This window comes from Berghia stephanieae, chromosome 8, assembly GCF_034508935.2.
Source record: "Berghia stephanieae isolate SIO BIC M18660-M18661 chromosome 8, UCSD_Bste_1.3, whole genome shotgun sequence".
In the NCBI taxonomy this organism is placed as follows: Eukaryota; Metazoa; Mollusca; class Gastropoda; order Nudibranchia; family Aeolidiidae; genus Berghia; species Berghia stephanieae.
Genome location: NC_088367.1, coordinates 20,426,262 through 20,450,261, shown reverse-complemented (window position 1 = coordinate 20,450,261; position 24,000 = coordinate 20,426,262). Strand labels below are relative to the sequence as shown.

The window sequence follows — 24,000 nt, the reverse complement described above, 5'->3', positions numbered from 1 at the left end:
AATAATAATAATAATAATAATAATAATAATAATAATAATAATAACAATAATAATAATAATAATAATAATAATAATAATAATAATAATAATAATATAATAATAATAATAATAATTGTAAAAATAACAGAAGCGCACAACAATAATATCTAGACCGTCTAGTATTGTTTTTGTAAATGAGGACCACGTTTAAACCCCATTTACAGAATTACTTCCCAAAGACCAATTAATGAATCTTTTAGAATATCACAAACATTTAAGTAATTTTCCGTACTGATATAAAGCGAAACAAGCTTGTGTACTTCAATTATTCCATGTCAAGGATTGTTTTCTTTATTTTTAAGAATTTAAGGCGCTTGTGACGCATGTAGGTCATTTCAGGGCCTTGAAAAAACAGAAAATGTATAAGGTAGTCTAAAAGTATACGTTTGTCAAAGGCACCTGCGAATAAATAAGACAAAGGTAAATGGTGCGGCTAGGGCACGGATTTATATTCCAAGAGCACCCCTCATGTACTTAGTTTGAGATCGCTTAGAAGTCAAAGACACAATCAAAGGATCCTAACAAGTGAAATACAATACTTTTTTTAAAAAAATCATATTGAAAACAGCATCAACCAAAAGAAAAAAGTATTACAATTCATTATCGAGAGAAAATTTTACAAGGGAAGACAGAAAACATTAATAATAAAAATATACTGCTAAAACTAATACTATACATCTGACTGTTTCCCGTAGCCAAGGACTCCGACCAGTGTCACGACAAAGCAATTAATCTAATTCCCAGGCAGAGATAAAATGTCATTCGGACAACATATAAGGGGACAAAAAACACAGCAAGTGATCTCCTGTCCATTATCCTTCTAGAATTATTGGTGATGGCCAATGTATTGATATTTTATTTTGACTCACATCATGAGAGGCTTCTCACAAATTGAAAGTCCTGTTTGGATATCGATGTGCATTTCTATATTTTAGGAACTATAAAGGAACTTGCACGTTGGCATGGGACTCATTTACACTGCTTTATTTATTTGGCCAAAGGCATGTCTCTATTGTTTCTTTAAAGGTATCATAAGATATATGTCTATGTTCGGCAGTAGTGTCTGAAGCCCAGTATAAGTAGTAAGATACTCAATAAATCTTAGGGTATTCAAAGACGAGCGACAGTACTGCTTCTCGAACTCAAGGATATGTCATATTATAACGAGCGTTTAGTTTTCATTACTCTATCTAGTATCAAATACAGAAGAATTAAGGGAGAATCATTACAGCTCTGAAAGATAATTTATATATTAAATAACGTAATGCCATCAATTCTGTTTAAGTATACTAAAGGCCATGTTTTAATGAGTATATATATATATATATATATATATATATATATATATATATATATATATATATATATATTATATATATATACGAGGGCTCTTTCATAATTAACCGAAAAATGCCTGTAAAATCCGCGTTTTTTATGCTATCAACAAAGTTTTTGCACGTGTTCATACCTTGACTCGTCCTTCATTTCTCTACGTAACAGCCAAGTCTGTCGACACACTTCTGCCAACGCCGCACCATGGAATAGATACCCTCTCGGAAGAAATTTCCGTCAAGCTTTTGTAGTCATTTCCGCACATGGTCAACAAGCTTTTCATCGACAGCAAAGCGCTTTCCTGCCAGCTCACGTTTCAGTGGCCCAAAGAGGTGATAATCAGATGGTGCGAGGTCTGGACTGTGTGGTGGGTGTGGCAAAATCTCCCATCCATATTTCTCTAGCCAACCTTGCGTCACTCGTGCTGTGTGGGGTGTAGCGTTGTCGTGTTGCAAAAATGACCCCGTTGGTCAACTGCCCTGGGCGCTTTCTGCGAATGGCCTCCCGAAGCTTGTCAAGAGTTTGGCAGTACCTTGCAGCATTGATTGTTTCTCCAGGTTGTAAGGTTTCGAACAGAATAACACCACGACTGTCACAGAAAACAGTTCCCATTATTTTCTTTGCTGACCGCATGACTTTGAATTTCTTCGCGACAGGTGAGGATGGATGTTTCCATGTCATCGAATCTTGCTTTGTTTCTGGGTGCAATGGTGCAACCAAGTCTCATCACCGGTGACTATGCTGTCAAGAAAAGTCACATCGTACCCTAGAACGTCTCCACCGGCGTTGGCAGTATGCCCGTGAACCCTGCGTGAGCTCTTGCTTCTTCTCAAAAGTTCCCTTCAGATGTCCAATCTTTGTTCTTTATGATTGTCTGTCAATTGCTTAGGAACCCATCTTGCGCTGACTTTTCTGTAGCCAAGTTCATCAAATACAATTCTATGGGCAGAAGTTTCCGAAATTTCAAGACTGCTTGCGATTTCATGAAGTTTCAACCTCCTGTCTTGACGAATAAGCTCATCAACTCGCTTCACATTGTCTTCTGACGTCGCAGTTATCAAACGCCCTCTCCCTTCCCTGTCTGTCAAGTCGGAATGGCCGGCTTCAAACAAATTACACCAGTGATAGACTTGTGTACGGCTTATAAAATGCTCACCATATACACTCTGAAGTTCTTTATGAATTTCGGTAGGATTCAGACTTTTGGCGTTCAAAAAACGTATGACAGCTCTGATTTCCTCCTTTGACCAAGTTTCAAGGTGGGCCGCCATCTTTAAAATCGTCTAGAAATGTGCATAATGATGCACTTCATAATTTCTGGGAATATCCGTAAGGAAATAAGGAATATCATGTCGTTTACAGAATTAAAAAATCTCCACTGGTTGCTGAACAACGGGCATTTTTCGGTTATTTCTGAAAGAGCCCTCGTATATATATATATATATATATATATATATATATATATATATATATATATATATATATATATATAAAGAGACGAGTCCCACACTTGTACAACGAAATCAAAATAAGCCACAGGAGCAACAGACACATGAAAACCAAAAGAAAAAGATATTTTAATTCATTTTTACCATCAGCAATAAGAAACTTTAGGATGACTTTTATTACATGAAATTTGAAAGCTACTATATTCGACTTAAGTCTATTTATTTGTGCATGTTTGCATGATGCTATATCTACATTATTTAATATTTATTTATACATTTAAATTACATGCTTTATTTTTACTTGTTATCAACCTGTGTTGGCTATGTGCAATCCTTCCCAATCTATTTTCAAAATTCTATTTACAGTACAAATCTATTATTACAACTCTGTTCTAATTTATGTCCGATTGTTAGAGTATTGCTTGTTACTGTTGTATATCTTATGAATGTTTTATTATATTTGATGTTTATTTTGTCTCAAATTAGCTTCGTATTTTCATCAATTAGTTCATGACAATGTATGAATCTGTGCTAATATAACGGTGAATGATGTGTAACATTATCATGATTTCCATTCAGGATCAATAAAGTATAACTTATCTTATCTTATCTTATATTTATCTATTTTATTTATTTATCACTATTGCATCTGGTCGCATACATTTTAAACCTATGTCTTTGAACAAATTGAAAATACAGTAATATAAGATAAGATAAGACAAGATAATAAAAGTTATGTTTTATCGACAATTTATTCATTCATTAAAACGCCTAAAAAAACCCGCCTAAACTATCGTACACTATCGGAAAACAAAACAAAACAAACCACCACCCTCTCCAAAAATACAATAAGACAAAATCCTTAAACAAACAAACAATTAAACAAAACAGTTAAGAACCTAGAACCCCCCCCCCTCCAAAAAAAAAAAAAAAAGAACCCAACAAAACATAACCCCCCCCCCCCCCCCCAAAAAAAAACACAAACAAACAAAAAAAAACAAACAAACAAAAAACAAAAAAACAAGACAAACCCAAACCAGACAAAACAAACACAAACAACCAAACCATTATATAATATAAACGGTCTATAACAATATAAACTATTCATATAACATTATTTGATTTGATAAAATTTATACATATAATATTATAATCACGACAGAGAAAACAAATCTATGACATGTTACCGTTAGTCAGTATTATCCATACGTGATTTAGATAATGTACAATGACTATACATCCAAAAAAACGTGAGACGGTTTAGGGTTTTTTCTTCTTCAATTTTATAGAAGAGAAAGATTCCATTTCTGTAAGAACCAAAATACAAAATTTGATATTTCTAATCTTTTTCTTTTACACTTCGCTATTCGGCACCTTGTTTTCCGCGACTTAATATCAAATATCAATGCAACGGACCACACCTTAGATTGCAAAACGTTCTGAATAAAGAAACAATACTTGAATAAATATTATAACCTACCGTCTCAATGCCGTATAGCTTCGGGATGAACTAGATAATGAAAAATCACTTTAAATTAAAATGATACGAGATATAACATTTTATCTTTAAGACCCTTGAGAGTCTATATTTCTTTCTTCTAAATAAAACAAAAAATGTTAGCACAGACCTCAAATATCTTGCTCCAAAACCAAATTTTATCATTTAAAACGTCCTAATTCAATACCGTTTTCAGGTGTTGAGACTCAAATAGAAAGAATCTTTGATTGAATGTGTATCGGGCCCTTGACCATTTAAATGCCATACTCTGGAAAAACAAACAAACAAACATGTTTTTAAACATTTGTCCAAAAGACTCGTTCATCAAATGTTACAGTGAATGACATCATCAGTCGAATTGTGAAAAGGTTTGAACTGAGATATTGCCAAGTGTAGTTAGAAGGTCAATTTTTATGTAAAATTAAAATAATGAAAATGAGTTCTTGTCATAAATTATTAAATCATACCTTTTTGTATATCTTCGTTAAATAGCAAAACTTAATTTCATTTCTAAATATCTTTTACAGCTAGTCAAGTTGAAAAAGTATAAAATTTGAAAAAGTTGCTGGATACCTTTACCCTACATCAGACCATAACTTCATGAAAAATCACCCGATTTATTTCAAAAAAAGATGAAAATGCTCTGGTGAGCATATTATTCTTTAAGAAAATGAAAAGAAAATGTAAATCCAAATTTTTCACCTTCCGACTGATTATGTCATGTACTGACACAAATATCGATCGATTTAAATGACCCTCATCTTGGCAAAAACGTGATTTTCCGGAGTACGGCAGTTAACTGGTTAAAACTGAATTACTTTGACAGGAAAAACACAGATTGAAGAAAACAGAGTGCCATCTCTTCAAGGTACTAATATTACAGAGGGAGAAATTCAACGGAATTTGGCAAGGTGCGCAAAACTATCAATTAGTTTCAATAAAGATTGTGGCAAAGTTCATCCAAATTCCATTCGGTTCTGGAGATCTACCGTCAAATTTGGCTTCACCCACAAACAAGATGGCATAAATATCAATTTGGCAACTCGGTAAGATTCCTCTCCCCCCCCCCCCCCCCCCCCCCCCCTTTTTTTTTTTTTTTTACCTTTTTAGTGGAGATATCAAGGGATTTCAAAAAATAACCAGATGACTGTAACTTCACATACTATTACTAGATTAGGACCTCCAGTTTGACAAAAAGACATAAACCAAAAAATATGAATGCGATGGTTGTCAATAATATTGATGCCCGTCTTCTGTTTTGGTGCGACAGAAGGCGAAATGATTTAGTAATAATGTGCTATCTCCGGCCTCCGATGAGGGGAGAAAGTTGGGGTTGAGAGGGTATCTGGAAACAAATTTTGAAAGATGAATTTATGTCAGGGACGTATTTATTTCTCTTTACCATGTACTATGTTGATATTTTGTGGTGTTTAGGAATTGTATGATTGGGAATGGTCCGGATGAATACCTTATTATCTCAGCGTTGGTGTGGGATTTGGGGGAGGGGGTGGGGGTGGCTGGGGTTGGTCGGTGACCAGTCTGTACTTAAATGTATTTATTTATTAATTTTTGTGTGTGTTCCACCCCTTTGCCGCCTTGACTTATAATAATGATTACAACACTTTAAGACTAGAATTTGCAGTGCATTAACATAGAGATAAAGAGTTCATTTTAGGTCATTGGCCAATAACTATACCAAGTTTCTCAACGCACTATTATAACAATTATTATAATAAAGGAATGAAATCATTTAAGTAGTCATTTATGGATTTTATTATTATTATTATTATTATTATTATTATTATTATTATTATTATTATTATTATTATTATCATCATCATCATCATCATCATCATCATCATCATCATCATCATCATCATCATCATCATTATTATTATTATTATTATTATTATTATTATCATTATTATTATTATTATTATTATTATTATTATTATTATTATTATTATTATTATTATTATTATTATTATTATTATTATTACTATTACTACTATTATTATTTTTCATTAAAGATAAATCATCATTGTTATCATTTGTTTGTCTTCAGATGTTGCGCATTCAATCATTCCGAATTGATAAACCCGTCTCCCAGTGATGACATGTTTCCTTGGGAACTAGATTATCTATCCCAGGGCCCCTTGTTAAACATGGATGATACTGCGTGGGCTAGTAAATCTGCCGTAGAACTTGTCGAAAAACCTGCTGGGAAGAAATATTACATAGGTGATGAAGTCAGATTTCTAATTCGGATACGAAACGGCCGTGGTGAAGCTAGAAAAAAGGGTGGAGATAGTGTCCGGCTGTGGTTGGCGAGCGATGACCTTGGGGCCTCTGTCACAGCCAATGTCGAGGACAATGGTGACGGTACTTATGCCGTGAAGAGCAAGTTACCTTGGGCTGGAAGTATTACTGTGAAAGCGACAATCGCTCATACCAGGGAGCTGTTTAGATCAATCTTGTACATACAGGTATGTCTGTTTCTCTGTCTTAACCTTAAAATAGGGAATGAGATTAGCGGAAAAGTAGCGTCCTTGCTTGGACGTCACCGGTGGAGAAGTTATTTGTAAACAAACCAACTACAAGCCAAGCGCTCCAAATACAAAATTTATTATTCATATTTCCGTACAAAAATGCATACCATAACCAACGTAGATCTTTTCTTTAGTTTTCTCCAGTATGAAATGTTAACAAAATATGATGTAGACTACAAATTAAAAATAAAAGATGTTGATAAATAATACAATACGAAGAGACAACCCTTCCTAAACTTACTGAACTTCCCGCTAATGATTGGTACTAATAATGGCTATAGCGTCTGTCGGTTGTCAAGACGCGACTTCCAACAAAGGGGCGCTACTCTTAAATCTGTATTGAAATCTCATTCCCTATATTAACGTACTTATCCTTTTGTCTACTCTCATTTATTTTTTAACATTTTTTATTCATTTTGGCAGTGCTTCACTGCAGGTGTCATTAGTGGAACATATAGTGGAATATCTGGTGATCTCAGACTAGACAAACGGATACGATGGTCTTTAGTCTAGATTTCTTCTCTGTCAAATTCTAGTGCAGCTACTAAGTGGTCTTGTGGTATGACAATCGCTTTCGGATCGGAGGCTCTTTGGGACGAGCCTCAATGGGCGCATTGTTGAGTCTTTGGAAAAGGATCTTTACTCAGATATTCTCACCATACTCATGTGTTAAACGAGTACCTGGTCAATAACAGCGCTGTCTCTGTGGGAAAAATTGTTATCGCCTTACAGGCGTCATGTCTCGTTCTACACGTTTCGTGTTGCTGTGGTCAGGGACCCTTTGTAAAGCGTTTTGAGCACGTATAGTGGATATTGCGCTATAGAAAAGCTCGTTTAAGCTTGTTTAGTACTCTTTGCCCTTCTTTTTCTCGGGTGTTGGTTAGTGATTTTAAAAAATCCTTTGCTCATTCTGTCATCTTCTTTTTTTTTTTTACTGACTCTGAAATGAACTAACAGTAACGGAAACTTTTTTTTGTCTCCCACTCTCTCTTTCAAAAAAAAATTCTTTAGCGGCTGTTCACTACGTCCCATTGGTTCTTTGGGATTTTCAAAAACACGAATGCATCGGAATCGACCCCATGTTCCCCCCTGCCATTCTTGCCCGGATTCAATCGCGGTGAAGTGTGCAACTTCACCAAGGAGAACGGCGAATATACCTGGTATTGTGGCAAACCAGTCAAAAAACAGTTATCCGTAAGTAATATATAAATCTCTTTTTTCCTCTGGTTCATCTCGACATAATACCGTTTTGGGATGATAAGTCAAATTTGACAATAGCCTGATTTTGATTGGTTGGCCGGAAAGTAAAGTGTGCAACTTCACCAAGGAGAACGGCGAATATACCTGGTATTGTGGCAAACCAGTCAAAAAACAGTTATCCGTAATAACATATAAATCTCTTTTTTCCTCTGGTTCATCTCGACATAATACCGTTTTGGGACGATAAGTCAAATTATTTGACAATAGTCTGATTTTGATTGGTTGGCCGGAAAGTGAAGTGTGCAACTTCACCAAGGAGAACGGCGAATATACCTGGTATTGTGGCAAACCAGTCAAAAAACAATTATCCGTAAGTAACACATAGATAAGAATATAGCGAACAGACTTGACCTTAGCGATCGAATCGATACAGCACCAAGAAGAGAAGCGTTCATCACATTAAAAGATCACAAGCCTGACTTAAAAAATAATCCAAAATGTAGACTAATGAATCCATACAAATCTGAAATTGGAAAAATCAGCAAAAAGATATTAGAAAAAATAAATAAAAACGTCAAAGAAGCAACTAAAGTCAACCAGTGGAAAAACACAGATGAAGTAATTGAATGGTTTAAAAATATCCAAAACAAAGAAAATTGCACCTTATTCTCTTTCGACATTTTGCGATTTTTACTCCTCCATCACCCCAGACTTACAAAAAAAGCATTGGAATTCGCAGCAAAATACACCAACATCACAGAGGAGGAAAAACACATCATCAAGCACACCAGGCACAGCACACTATACTATGACAACACGCCGTGGACAAAGCGACATAATGATTTCGACGTAACAATGGGTTCGTTCGACGGTGCTGAAACATGCGAACTGGTGGGACTCTACATCCTGTCACAACTGCAACATACACACACACACACACACACACACACACACAGACACATACATCGGCCTCTATAGAGATGACGGACTCGCTATAACCAACAAACGACCAAGAGCGAACGAAAACATCAAAAAACAAATCTGTAAAATATTCCAAAACAACAATTTGAAAATCACGATAGAAGCAAACACAAAAAAAAAACAGTTGACTTCCTCGACATCACATTCGACATAAAATCCAATTCATTCCAACCGTTCAGAAAACCAAACAACACCATTAGCTACATTAATAAAAACAGAAACCACCCCCGTTCCGTCATTGAAAACATACCAAAAAAGCATAGCACTGAGGGTGAGCAAACTTTCGGAAAACAGAGAGATATTTAACGTCGCAGCCACCCCCTACAAAGAAGCACTAACAAAAAGCGGATACAACACACCATTTGAATACACAGACGCGCCCCTCTCATGTAAACCTCAACACACAAGTGAAGAACGCAAAACAAGAAAACGACATATTACTTGGTTCAACCCACCTTTCGACAAAAACGTCAGCACAAACATTGGACAGCAGTTCCTGAAATAATTGATACACACTTTCCAAGAAACCACAAGCTACATACATTTGTCAACAGGAATACCATAAAAATAAGCTACTCGTGTATGCGCAACATCGAACAAATAATTTCAAGCCACAACAAAAAAAATGTAATCAACCACCGACAAGAGCAAAACCCACACACCAGAAAATGCAACTGCAGAAATAAGGAACATTGCCCGCTAAACAAACAATGTTTAGAATCAAGTTTAATTTACCAAGCCACAGTCACCGAAACTAAAAACAAAAAAGCAAGAAAAATATGCAGGAGTAACGGAAAAAAATTTCAAAACAAGATACAACCTCCACACCTCAACATTGAGAAACACTAACAAAAAAAAAACATCCACAATACTCAGCGAACATACTTGGAAATTAAAAGATAACAAACTAGACCACAACATTTCATGGAAAATTATATCTAAAGCAACATGATACACACCAACATCAAAACAATGTAGCTTATGCCTGGAAGAGAAATATACTATAATCAAACACCCTCATGAAGCCACACTCAACACACGAAAAATGAGATGTACAATACTTGTCCATATCAACGGAAGTACTTACTAATCAACTACAAACCGGCACCACTTCAACAAACAACAACAGACAGCAAATCAGACTCATGTAACACACAGTCCCGACGATGGCTGAAAAGGCCTGAAACATCGATGTCGACTGACTCCAACATTGTGGTAAGCATTAAAATAATAATTCGCTCCATTGCTACATGTCGAGCACTATTCGTACCATATTTGTATCAAACACGATTCAATATATATATATATATATATATATATATATATATATATATATATATATATATATATATATATATACGTACATATATTAAAAAATATATATGTGTGTGTGTGTGTGTGTGTGTGTGTGTGTGTGTGTGTGGGTGTTTGTGCGTGTATATGTGTATGTGTATATTTATTAATTTGTTTACTTATTATTTGTTATTGTCATTGTGAAGCGTTATTGAGCTTTGTAAATGGATAATGGCGCTAGATAAATTTTCCATTACATTACACACACACACTCTCTCTCTCTCTCTCTCTCTCTCTCTCTCTCTCTTTCTCTCTCTCTCTATCTATCTATCAATATATCTATCTATCTGTCTGTCTGTCTATCTGTCTGTCTGTCTATCTATCTATTTATATTTCTATCTATCTATCTATCTATCTATCTATCTATCTATCTATCTATCTATCTATCTATCTATCTATCTATCTATCTATCTATCTATCTATCTATCTATCTATCTATCTATCTATCTATCTATCTATCTATCTATCTATCTATCTATCTATCTATCTGTCTGACTGTCAAGTTTAATTATGATCAACTTCTACAATATTGTTTCGATCATTCGCTCTAATCACTTCCTGATGAGAGCAAATGCTCAAAACAACATTGTAGAAGTTGATCATAATTATACTTGAAATATTATATATTATTTTATAATATACTTTTATCCAGTATCAAGAAGTTGAGTTCCATGTGTTTTGTTTTTATTATTATTATAATATATATATATATATATATATATATATATATATATATATATATATATATATATATATATATAATACATATATATATATATATATATATATATATATATATATATATATATATATATATATATATATATATGAGTGTTGGTGGGTAATCGTAGGTACGAAAGTGCTCGATAATGATGGTTAGAGCTAATATAAAATATAAATTGTCACTCACATTATATGGTCGAGACGTTCGTTTCTGTGGCTTTATTCCACGTCCTGAGTCGGCGTAATCCGATCATATATATATATATATATATATATATATATATATATATATATATATATATATTTATGAGTGTTGGTGGGTACTTGTAGGTACGAAAGTGCTCGATAATGGTGGTTAGAGCTAATATATAATGCAAATTTTCACTCACATTTTTTTGCCGAGACGACTCGTTTCTGTGTTTTTTACACTTCTTCAGTCGGCGTAATCCATTGTAATGTCCGTAGAAAACTTCTTACTCCAAACTAAAGTTGTTTCGTTGTGTAGTGGTGATTAGTGTTGATGTGTATTGTGATGTGCTCTCATGTTTATATTATGAGTGTGTGTTGTGTATGTGTGTGTATGCGTGTAGGTGTGTTGTGTGTTGTGTGTACATGTGTGTGTGTGTGATATTGTAGTGGAATGTGGTTGCGGCGGGGGGGGGGGGGGGGGGGGAGAGGCGCGGGGGGGGGGGTGGCGCGGGGGGGGGAGGGGGGAGGGAAGAGGGGGAGGAGGCGTATAATGGGGTCGGGAGGGGGGGAAAGTGGGGGGGGGGGAAGGAAGGGGGTGGGGAGGGTTATTTGGCCTTTTGCGTTTTGAGTTCAAACTTTCCCCCCCCTCCCGACCCCATTATACGCCTCCTCCCCCTCTTCCCTCCCCCCTCCCCCCCCCGCGCCTCCCCCCCCCCCGCCCCACCGCCGCAACCACATTTCACTACAATATCACACACACGTGTACACACAGCACACCTACACGCATACACACATACACACACATACACACACACACACACACTCATAATATAAACATGAGAGCACATCACAATACACATCAACACTAATCACCACTACACAACGAAACAACTTTAGTTTGGAGTAAGAAGTTTTCTACGGACATTACAATGGATTACGCCGACTGAAGAAGTGTTAAAAACACAGAAACGAGTCGTCTCGGCAAAAACATGTGAGTGAAAATTTGCATTATATATATATATATATATATATATATATATATATATATATATATATATATGTGTGTGTGTGTGTGTGTGTATGTATGTGTGTGTATGATTGTGTTTGTGTGTGGTGTCTGTGTATGTCTGTGCCTGTGGTGTCTGTATGGATTTGTATGGTAGGTGTCTTAAATGTGTATGTGTGTGTGTTTGTTTGTGTGACTGTTTAGTGTCTGTTAGTGTTTGTTCAATAACCAACTCTTAAATATTTTATTACTGTAGACATTGAATGAAAAAGCCATGAATGCGTATGAAGTCAATCCGTAATCAATTCATCACCACCGTCACTCCCGCCAATTGGATTCAATAGTTCAATAGTCTGATGTCGATCACGTCGCCCAGCAACGGCGGCCATCGTGGTTCTAAACAAAGAAAGTCTGTACTTTTTGTCCTTCATGCTGGCTAGAACTTTTCATAATATGTCTTGTGATCAGAATGTGTAAAAGTCAAAACATGATCAGATTTATAGGGTTTTTTTTTCCGTCTAGATACGCTTTTATGCTCGTCGGAGAAATATTTCATAAGGGGGTTAGCCATTGTTCCGATAGTTTAGAGCCATTTAAAAAGTAACCATTTACCATGCGTCATTGCGAGGGGCGTGACGTTACGACTATTGAAGCGTATTAAACTCTTGTCTTTTTTGGTAGAGCCATTCTTGCGTGACGCACCGGTCCGTCTTGCACTCCATTTGACATTTATTTCTCTCAGTTGGTCTCTTGTTTTATCATAGCAAAGTGAATGCAACTCACTTGTTTTTAGTTGCCGAACCGGCAGGAACCGAACGCGAATGTTTTATCTCATATTATTTCTTTCAGTCAACAAAGTGAAACAACACACGGAGTTTCTTTGTTATTGTTTCTAGAACACCTTTGGTTGATCCCTTTTCTCTAAATAAGTGCTTAATAATAGTAATAAAACCCTTTTAGATTACACATAGCTTTGTTTGCTGGTATGTTTCATGGTCACCTCGTAAGACACGAAAGCTAATGCAAGACAATATTGCAGAGCACAGTAGAAGGCTGCCGAAGAAGAGGAAGACAGAGGAAAGTATGGCAGGATAACATAAAAGATTGGACAGGATTGACGTGGAACAATCTAATGAGGAAGGCCCAAGACCGTGATGAGCGGGGTCGAATCATGTAGTCTGCATCCCGAGAGTTCTCCCGACGACCAACCCGTCATGGGGTAGAGTGAGTGAGAGTGAGTGAGTGATGTTTCATGTGTTTGTTGTGAGTAAATTTCATAAATGTATCGCGTCTGTGACACATTGGTTGTTCACGTACAGGAGACGAAAATGAATGCACTCAGTTTACAGTCCTGACAAGGTACCGATGGCTCAGTTGGTAGAGAACTCGCTTCACACGCAAAGACACTGGTCTCGAGCCCTTGTGCAATCAAGGTTTTTATTTATTTTTTTCTGTCTTCCCTGCACACCCAGCAATAGTTGGTTAACTGGGTGTGTTTGATCTGATGGAAAGTCAATCAGACTAACATCCTATCCACAGGAAAGCGAACCATTGCTACTGACCGTTTACTGCCATAGAAACATGGACAAGCTCCAGGCTCCATATACCTTATAGCTTTGAACGTAGCCTTCATAAACAACATAGCCTGGTCGTAGCCTTCTTAAAATCAAAGCCTGATACTGACAAACAATTTACGTCAAACTGTCATGCCAGACCACCAAAAGAAAACAAATCTTGAGTTCTATAAAATAATTAAACCACTGGGATCATTTGTTTCCTTGAGCACTACTAACAAAAACTCACAAGACGGTGCACTGTTTTTCTCTTCCCCACCCCGATAACTTCAAAATATTGATGCCATATGTTTAGTTAAATTACTGACAACTTCCGCCATCTGGATTTAACGTATCAACACACAAAACTATGTATAACCATGAAGCTTTATATTCTGATTGATATAATTTAGCGAGAACTAATCATCTAAATATCTGTCAAAAAGCAACAACAAAGAATTGCATGAAGTCAATTTCGTCCCTTCTGTAAGGTGATGACCACCAAAAGATTGAATCATGCGTTTATTCAATAGAAGGAACGAAATTAACATCACTTAGCTCTTTTTTCTGTATTTAGACATTTTTAGTGATTACTTCTTCCTAAATTATAGTGATAAGACTATAGATAGAACGAAGTTGACGTCACTCGGGTCATTTATATTGTTTTTTTTTTGCCATCCATGTTTATGAATAATTGTCACTAAACTGTATTAATCAGACTATAAACGTTCAAGGTTACACATAGTTTTGTGTGTTGTCCGTTAGTTATATTTCCGGATGGCAATGCTGTGAGTTTCTTAGCCAAGCGCACAGCATCTATAAACGTTTAAGGTTACACATAGGTTTGTGTGTTGGTACGATATATCTGGCTGGCGGATTTTGTGAGCATAGCATCAATAGTTCAACCAATGGGACTTTTTGCTTCCTTGAGCACCACTTACTACAACTCAATAGATAGTATGCAGATGACGTCACTCAGGCCTTTGTTATTGTTTTTGCCATCCGCGTTTGTGAGTTGTTCTCACTAAACTGTATTAACCAGACTATAAAAGTTCATGGTTACACAGAGTTTGTGTTTTGGTCCGTTATACTTCCAGATGGCAATGTTGTGAAATGCCAACCGCATTCTATCTATAGATGGTGTATTGTCCTAAGACAGACGTCACAATACAGGTCTTAGTATTGGGTTATAGATAGTATGCGCTTGGCTAAGAAGCTCATAACATTGCCATCCGGAAGTATAGCGGACCAACACTCAAAACTATGTGTGACCATCAACTTTTATAGTCGGGGTAATACAGTTTAGTGAGAATCACTCACAAACGCGGATCGCAAAATACAATAACAAAGGCTTGAGTGACGTCATCTTCGTTCTATCTATAGATAGTATAAAGTCGACGTCACTCAGTTCTTTGTTATTGCATTTTTGTCATCCGCGTTTATGAGTAATTCTCACTAAACTGTATTAAGGGGCAGTTTGGGCCTAATTATTAGAAAAATCCTTCAAAAAATGATTTGAAGTTTTGGTGGAAAACTATATTTTATTATCTTCGAAATAATATTATTGAAGTCCAACTTCTGAAAATATACAAACCAAAAAAACCCACAGTCGGGGTACAGGTAGTAAGAAAGTGTGAAAAACGGAGAGCTATTGTTTTATTTTCTCAATATGTCCTTTTTCTAAGGGTATGGGATAATGTGTCAAACGTTTCTCAGAATCTATTCAATAAACTTGTCTGAAAATTTCCACAGTTATCACAGAGATAATGTATTATGTCACCATAGAGAGATTGTTTTTGATAATGAATAATGTGTATTTTGAATTATAATCCAAATTATAAATTTTTAACATCAATTTTGTCATAACATTTTGATTCTCAACTTTGTAATGTTCTAATAAACATTTCATAAGCTAAAGCTGTAAAATCTCTCTATGGTGACACACTATGCTACAATGTTTATAAGAGGGAAGAATATGGAGGTCATTCCTAATTTGGATTTTGTGAAACGTTTGCCGCAAGATTGTTATATTTCTTTTATGCCAGACCCCCAAAATAGATCGCAAAACGGGGATCAACACAGATTATTTATATTTTACAACAAAAATGTTGTTTAGTAACCTGCAATGACGATACAGAATTATTAAAACCGCCCAATATTGGTATAAGATTGTTATATTTCTTTTAAGTCAGACCCCCAAAATAGATCGCAAAACGGGTATCAACACAGATTATTTATATTTTACACCAAAAATGTAGTTTAGTAACCTGCAATGACGATACAGAATTATTAAAACCGCCCAATATTGGTAATTCTTTTAGATAATACCCAAACCACCCCTTAACCAGACTAGAAACGTTCAAGGTTACACCTCGCTTTAACTATTGGTCCGTTGTACTTCCGGATAGCATGTGAGCTTCTTAGCCAACCGCAAACTATCTATACGTAAACGAGGAAAACCAAGGAACTCCTGGATAGGAAATGTGCAGCCAACAACTGGCAAAAAGATAATCGACTGCTCGTTAATGGCCCTTGGGCGTGAAGAATGGCGTTCCATGACATTCAACCTCTGCAGGGAGACGGAACTCCGGTAAGTGAGGTATACACGTAAACGAAGGATAGATTCTGTGCGCTTGTTTAAGAAATTTACAACATTGCAATCCGGAAATGTAACGGACTAACACACAAAACTATGTGTAATCTTGAACGTGTATAGTCTGGTTAATAAAGTTTAATGAGAATTACTCATAAACATAGATGGCAACCCCCCCCCCCCCCCCCCCAAAAAAAAAAAAAAAAAAAACAAACCAAAAAAACAAAACAAAACAAAACAAAAAAAAACCCCAAAAAACCCCAAAAAACAATAACAATAATCTGAGTCACGTCAACTTCGCTCTACCTAAATTTCCGGATGGCAATGTTATAAGTTTCTTAACCAACCGCGCTATCATCTATGATCAGTGTAGTCTCGTGTTACACATACTTTTGTTGGTTGATATTGATTCGCGGGCAGAACTAATCAATATTTTCCTCATACGCATTCCACCTATTGCCACACTTAAAGCTACCACGTATCTGTTTTGACAGCCGGTGTTAAAATTGTGATTTTAGACCCAGGATCGATGGGGATGTATTATGAGCCATTTTTACTTGCTCGGCCGTCTGTTTTCAAATCACCTTCAATTGATTAATCGAAAACGGTATTTGCAAAGAGAAATTAACACCTTGAATTGAGACAATTCAACACAAACAGTTTGCTAGCCAATTGTCACCAATTGGATTCAATAGTCTGATGTCACGTCGCCCAGCAACGGCGGCCATCGTGGTTCTAAAAAAAAGAAAATCGTTACTTTCTATTCTTCATGCTGGCTAGAACTTTTCATATGTCTTGTGATCAGAATGTGTAAAAATCAAAACATGATCAGATTTATAATGCTTTTTTTTTCTCCTCTGGATACGCTTTTACGCTCGACGGAGAAATATTTCATAAGGGCGTCCGCCATTGTTCTAATAGTTTAGAGCCAGTTACTATGTTACCATGCGTCATTATGAGGGAAGTGACGTTGCGACTGTTGAAGCGTAATGTCAACACGAATGCGTTCACAATTTCGCTTAAGCGATTATAAGCATTAAACGGTCAAGGCATCGCAAACTTAACCATTGTTAATGGATACTATTCCTTACACCGCGTCATCTGCCTAGGGCTTATTTATTCCGTAACACCCTAAAACAACCCTTGCCATCCCAGAAACAGTCATTGCTTTTAAAGAAGGTCCGGCAGAACCAGAACCAACCCTTTACCGTGCACAAGACGCAAGTTCAGTCTCAAGAAGGGAACCAAACATAATCTTGAAAGACGTTGCCTACAACAGTTGGACGAAAGATAAGCCAATCGGGCTCATAACATTTTCAAAATTCCAACCCAGTGACATATATGATTAACATTAGATAAATAAATACATAAATAAATAAATCAATCAATCAATAAATAAATTAGATAAGATCCACTCAATTAGAGTCATTCTTCCTATAATCAAATAAATACAGGATTAAAAAGTTAAAAGTGCAAAATATACATTATCCATAATCATCATCCTACCTTCCACTTACTCTCTCTCTATCTTGTACTGTGTTATTGTATCGGATGTTACAATTGTCTTGACTCACTTGCTATTATTACAATTAGTCATAAGGGACCTTAAGGTTGTTCTTAATCACCCCTAGATTAAACATGAGCCGTTTGTGGTTTAGGTTGAGTGACGCAGCTGGTAACGATAGCTATGGCGTGCATATTAGGTTCAAACCCAGACCATTGAGCTTATCATTTGGACACGAACCCATTTAACTCTCTCCTTACCAATCATTTTCAGTATTTTCCCCAAATGACAGGCTTACCCAGCAGAAAAAAAATGGATTTTTAAAACTCAACCAATCTCTCTACAAAACAACTTTATGTTCTTATTAATCAAACAAAGATCATTGTGGTGTACAATATAAATCTGAATAAGAAAAGATGTATATTATTGTGTCGTAACAAATGTGACGATTTTGCTGTAGGTGGTAAGGAGAGGGTTAAAGTACAAACCCCCGCCACAGGCTGATTATTTCGGGTAATATGCATAATATTAACTCACTCAACCCTAACACCGTCTATATCCGTAGTTTATTCGGGTTACTTTTCCCCCTGCCTATTTGGTACATTTTTATTTGACAAATTATAGGCGTAGTATTAAAGCTACTGTTTTTTAGTTGTTTTTTTTTGCATGTAGTTGAATAAAACTATCTATGTACATGCTCATGTTTAATACATTTTTATTTTCCAATTTTGAAAAGTAAAAAAAAATCTCTAGGATTGACTGAGTTAAACTGAAGTCCGCTACTGTTGGCGTCAATAATGTATACCTTTAATCGATTTCCAAACGTCCCTATTGTTTGGCCTACCAGAACCGATGCCATACTTTATTGATTGACCTTGTTATTATCTGAATTAAGAACGTGGTCACGCGTACAAACATGATCAGTAAATAAAATAGACCAATCCTAGAACGAAATCGGGGAGCTTTAATGTATCTCAATACGACCAAAGAGCATAGAGATCGCGCTGTTGTTGACGTAACGCAGGTATAGAGGTGATCGGGTCTTCTCAATTATTATTTCTACCACTGTCTTAGCATGCAGGGCAGATCAACTTATTAAGATTATTAACTGATTAAGAGATCCAATATATTATTATAGTGTATTAGGAGGGAGAAGGGGATTGTCTATCAATCAGCCATAAAATAAACACATAGTTTTGTAATGGTACGTTTTATCCGGCTGGCGGAAGTTATGAGTATTTTGGCTATACGCATAGCATAAATAGTGTCGTAGCGATTTTTAATTTAGTATTTAGTCATTGCCAGAGAGGTGGTTAGTTCGCACCAAAATGTCTAACATACTATCAACCGAGACTGAAATTGAATTCAATAGTCTGATGTCACGCCGCCCGGCAACGGCGGCCATCTTGGTTCTAAACAAAAATAAAATCATTACTTTTTATTCTTCATGCTGGCTAGAACTTTTCATATGCTTTGTGATCAGAATGTGTAAAAGTCAAAACATGATCAAATTTATGTTTTTTTTTTTCCCTCTGGATACACTTTTATGCTCGCCGCAGAAATATTTCATACGTCGTCCGCCATTTGTCCGATAGTTTAGAGCCAGTGTTACTAAGTTACCATACGTCATTAGGAAGGAAGTGACGTTACGACTGTTGAAGAGTATTAATACAAAGACGGAAAAATTCTGGAGTCGCAATACGGTTTGAGTAGCAGACGACGCGTCCCAATAGATAGTATGCGCTTGGCTAAGAAGCTCATAACATTGCCATCCGGAAGTATAACGGACAAATACACAAAACTGTGTGTATCCATGAACGTTTATAGTCAGGTTAATACAGTTCAGTGAGTATTACTCATAAACGCGGATGGCAAAAAACAATAACAAAGACCTGAGTGACGTCATCTTCGAACTATCTATACCAGGCTGTGTCAAGTCGGTAAACAGCCTTTAGCTCATAATGTTTATTTGTATTATAACTTAAATTTGGTTCATATCTTCTATCTTCAGTTGGGTGATTACTTCCCAATAAATTTTCTCAAAATCAGACGATAAATCTTAAGTTTAAACATAATTTTGTGTACTTGTGCGATTGATATGGCGGGGAGAAATGGTGGATATTTTACTTAAACACATACCGTCAATACTCAAAGGCTATGTTTGACGACTTAAAATTGAAACTTGCGGCTATACAGAGGACGTCAGCCATGAGATACTAACAAATATGTCGCTGCTAATATTAGAATAATTTGTAATAATAATAATAATTCAGAATAATTCATTTGTTTTTCGTATTGCAAAAGTTTGGAATAGTCTGAAATTACAAACTAGAACTGCTTCTTCAGTGAATAGTTTCAAAATATGGTTGATATATAGCTTGGTTCTTTGAAATATGTTTTTGATGAATATTAATTTGCATCTTTTTTATCTACTTGTATGTTTCTGTTCTATGATTGAATTATTATTAAAAAACAAATGAATTATTCTTAATTATTATTATTATTATTATTATTATTATTATTATTATTATTATTATTATATTATTATTATTATTATTATTATTATTATTATTATTATTATTATTATTATTATTATATTATTATTATTATTATTATTCTAATATAGTAGTAGTAGTAGTAGTAGTAGTAGTAGTAGTAGTAGTAGTAGTAGTAGTAGTAGTAGTCGTATTAGTAGTAGTAGCAGTAGTAGTAGTAGTAGTAGTCGTACTAGTAGTAGTAGTAGTAGTAGTAGTAGTAGTAGTAGTAGTAGTAGCAGTAGTAGTAGTAGTAGTCGTACTAGTAGTAGTAGTAGTAGTAGTAGTAGTAGTAGTAGTAGTAGTAGTAGTAGTAGTAGTAGTAGTAGTAGTAGTAGTAGTAGCGACATATTTGTTAGTGTCTCATGGCTGACGTCATCTGTATAGCAAGTAAATTGAAAACCCACACACGGAAGTAGCCCTCTTGGTTTCGTGTCTTGATAAGGTCACTCAATTTTCCGTGTTGCTCTCCAGTTATTGCCCATAGACGATTTTTAAAAATTTTTAAACACGTTTAATGATATCGCGCTATCTATTCATGTTATGCCTTTATGTAAATAATCACAACATCCGCCAGCCGGGTATAACTAGAGCTTTTATATAGCGCAATGACCACTAAATTATGTGCTCAAAGTGCTTTACAAGGGGTCTCTGTCCAACAGCACGTAACATGTAGAAAATGACGCGATATTACAATTTTTTCCGACAGGAACAACGCTGTTGACGGCCAGGTACTCATTTTACACCTGAGTACGGTGAGAGAATGTGAGTAAAGGTCTTTTCCAAGGACTCAACTATGTGCTGAGCAAGGCTCGAACAACACAAACAATGAAAGAACTTTAACGTTTATGGTCTGATTGATACTATTTAGTGAGAACTAATCATTAACATGACAACAATAAAGAGCCGAGCGACGTTAGTTTCGTTCCTTCTAAATAGATACCCAAGTTTAACACAATGGACAGATCGAAGTTGACGTCACTCCGGTCTTTGTTATTGTTTTTTGCCATCCGCGTTTATGAGTAATTCTCACTAAACTGTGTTAACCAGACTATAAACGTTTAAGGTAACACATAGATATACTTCCAGATGGCAATGTTGTGAGTTTCTTAGCCAAGCGCACCCTATCCATGGATAGAACGAAGTTGACGTCACTCAGATTTTTGTTATTGTTTTTTTTTTCCATCCGCGTTTATGAGTAATTCTCACTAAACTAATTCTCACTAAATATATATATATATATATATATATATATATATATATATATATATATATATATATATATATATATATATATATATGACTTAACTGACTTAAGGCCTTTCGCTTCCTAATCATCCGATCGGGACGCCTCGGCTGTCTCTCTAATCATCCGTGTCATTTCCTTCCACTGTTCACGGTCTTTTGCTGTGGATGCTAATTTCGTAAGGTCTTCCTTTGATTTTAATATACTTTGTTATTTTGAAGGCATTTTATGTCTCTATTGAGGACAGTGTGAATTGACGTGGCTGGTCTACCTTGATATTTCTTGTGTCCAGATGGGGTGAAAAAAGTATTCATGGCTTTATTAGCTGGTATATTTACATCTCTTCTAAGTATATGCCCAAAAAGCCGCCATCTTGCCTCCAGGATTTGAATGGACAAGGGTCTGTCATTGCATTATTCATACAGTGTTTTATTGCTTATTTTAGTTGGGTATCGTATATTCAGAACTCTTTTCAGCTGTTTCCTATGGAATCTGTCTTATCTTTGCTCTTCGGTTCCAGTCAGTGCCCATGTTCCGCAGTTGTATATAAGCACGGATTTTACAAGGGTTGTGTTTGTACTGTTCCCCTGTTTGGATGAGGAGCCACATGTAAATCGCATTGACATCCGATTAAGAGAATCAATGAGAATTATAACAGGATGTCTCAAGTCAACTCCAACTCAGTGGCTCCCAACACTGAGCGGCATTGCACCACCAAGTTTAAGACGACAAGATGCTAATCAACGGATGCATGCAAGAATTGACAAAGCCACAGACAACACTCCCATAAAACCAATCGTAAAGGGGGCACCTTCAACAACCAGTCTTAAATCGAGAAGACCTTTCCACCTAACAGAAATGGTCGACTTCAGTGTGGAGGAAAACTGGAGAGAAATGTGGAACAGGGAAACACCAAAAGGAGGAAACATCATTAAAGATCCAACCAAAAGAGTGCCTGCATTCAATAACGCCAGGAAATACTGGATTTCCTCAAACCGCCTCTTAACTGGACATGGCAGAACTGCATCAAATATGTGCAGATGGAAACTTGGAAACAGTGATACCTGCCAGAAATGTCAGGCAGCCCCAGAGACCAGCGATCACATCGTCCACCACTGTCCAGTCACTAAACTTGAAGGTGGCTACGAAACCATCCTTAGGGCGGAGGAAGACTTTAGAAGCTGGGTTGACGAAATACATTTGGAGGTGTAGCCATACGCTACTACTAAGGGTTGTGTATAATTTGATTTTAGTATTTAATTTTATAATTTGGTAACATCGGTACACCACAAGGAGACAGCCTAAACCCTGTTTTATTTATCATTTACCTAGCAAACGCTTTAAAAGGTGTACATAAATCTCTCCCTTCGGCCCAATTACGTTTTGAAAACAAACTCCCCATGGAAATTGCATATGCAGACGACATTGACTTTATTGGCCTCAAACAAGTCAATGTCAATGCCACCCAAAGAGCCTTACAAAATCACCAACTGTACGTTCATACTGACAAAACATATATATATATATATATATATATATATATATATATATATATATATATATATAAATTGTTCCCTGTGTTGGACTGTAGCCTTCATAAGCTCATAGCCTGAGAATGACAAAAAATTCCCTAAAGATATAAAGCAACCACCACCATAAGATTTGTGAATATCATTTTTTTAAAGAACAACATGACAACAGCAATTAGACTGCCATATAAAATTTCTTCCTTCGAATATCAACTGTGATAACAGTCATTAATAGAAGGAATAGAAAATTCAACCTCAATGCACTATTAATCTACTCCAAAGACAATAACATAACTACAAGATGAACTGCTGTGTGTGTCGGGTTAATGGACTGGGATTTATATTTATAGCTTCATGGGGCTCTACTCGGTGAATGATTTGTGTAATATTCGTATTGATGATTAAAGTCCATTTGGCAATACGAATAGCATAAGATCTATATTTATTGTAATTTTCTTCATCCGTATGTTTTGATTAACTGATATGGTTTTGATTTCTCCCAAGTCAGACCCCAAGGTGTGCAAAACTAAATTTGCCGGCCTGACCTAGTTTGTATAGCAGTAAAGAGTATCAGTTGTTTGTGGTGGGAAGTGGATAATCAATAATCGTGGTTTTAAAACCGAAGAAAACAGTCTTTTATATAAAATACTTGGGCTGCCTGTTGACTATTGGCTCATGGTAGCCCCCACACCCCACCCTCAATCATTGTCGCACGTCATCTCA

The 24,000-nt window shown here is 36.0% G+C and overlaps 2 protein-coding genes across 2 annotated transcripts in view; both read left to right on the top strand.

The window, feature by feature from the left end:
• The window catches only part of LOC144978327 (NXPE family member 3-like), a 70,682-nt gene extending 62,502 nt beyond the window's left edge, over window positions 1-8,180 (top strand). Inside the window, exons 5-7 of the mRNA XM_078924219.1 lie at window positions 5,144-5,363; window positions 6,383-6,803; window positions 7,878-8,180. Of these exons, the coding sequence (XP_078780345.1) occupies window positions 5,144-5,363; window positions 6,383-6,803; window positions 7,878-8,075 (839 nt within the window). The 3' untranslated portion in view covers window positions 8,076-8,180. The remainder of the gene's footprint in view (window positions 1-5,143; window positions 5,364-6,382; window positions 6,804-7,877) is intronic.
• A 185-nt stretch (window positions 8,181-8,365) lies between these two features.
• Window positions 8,366-24,000, top strand: part of LOC144978328 (NXPE family member 4-like) — a 31,899-nt gene continuing 16,264 nt past the window's right edge. Inside the window, exon 1 of the mRNA XM_078924220.1 lies at window positions 8,366-8,436. The gene's annotated coding sequence lies outside the window, so the exon portion shown is untranslated. The remainder of the gene's footprint in view (window positions 8,437-24,000) is intronic.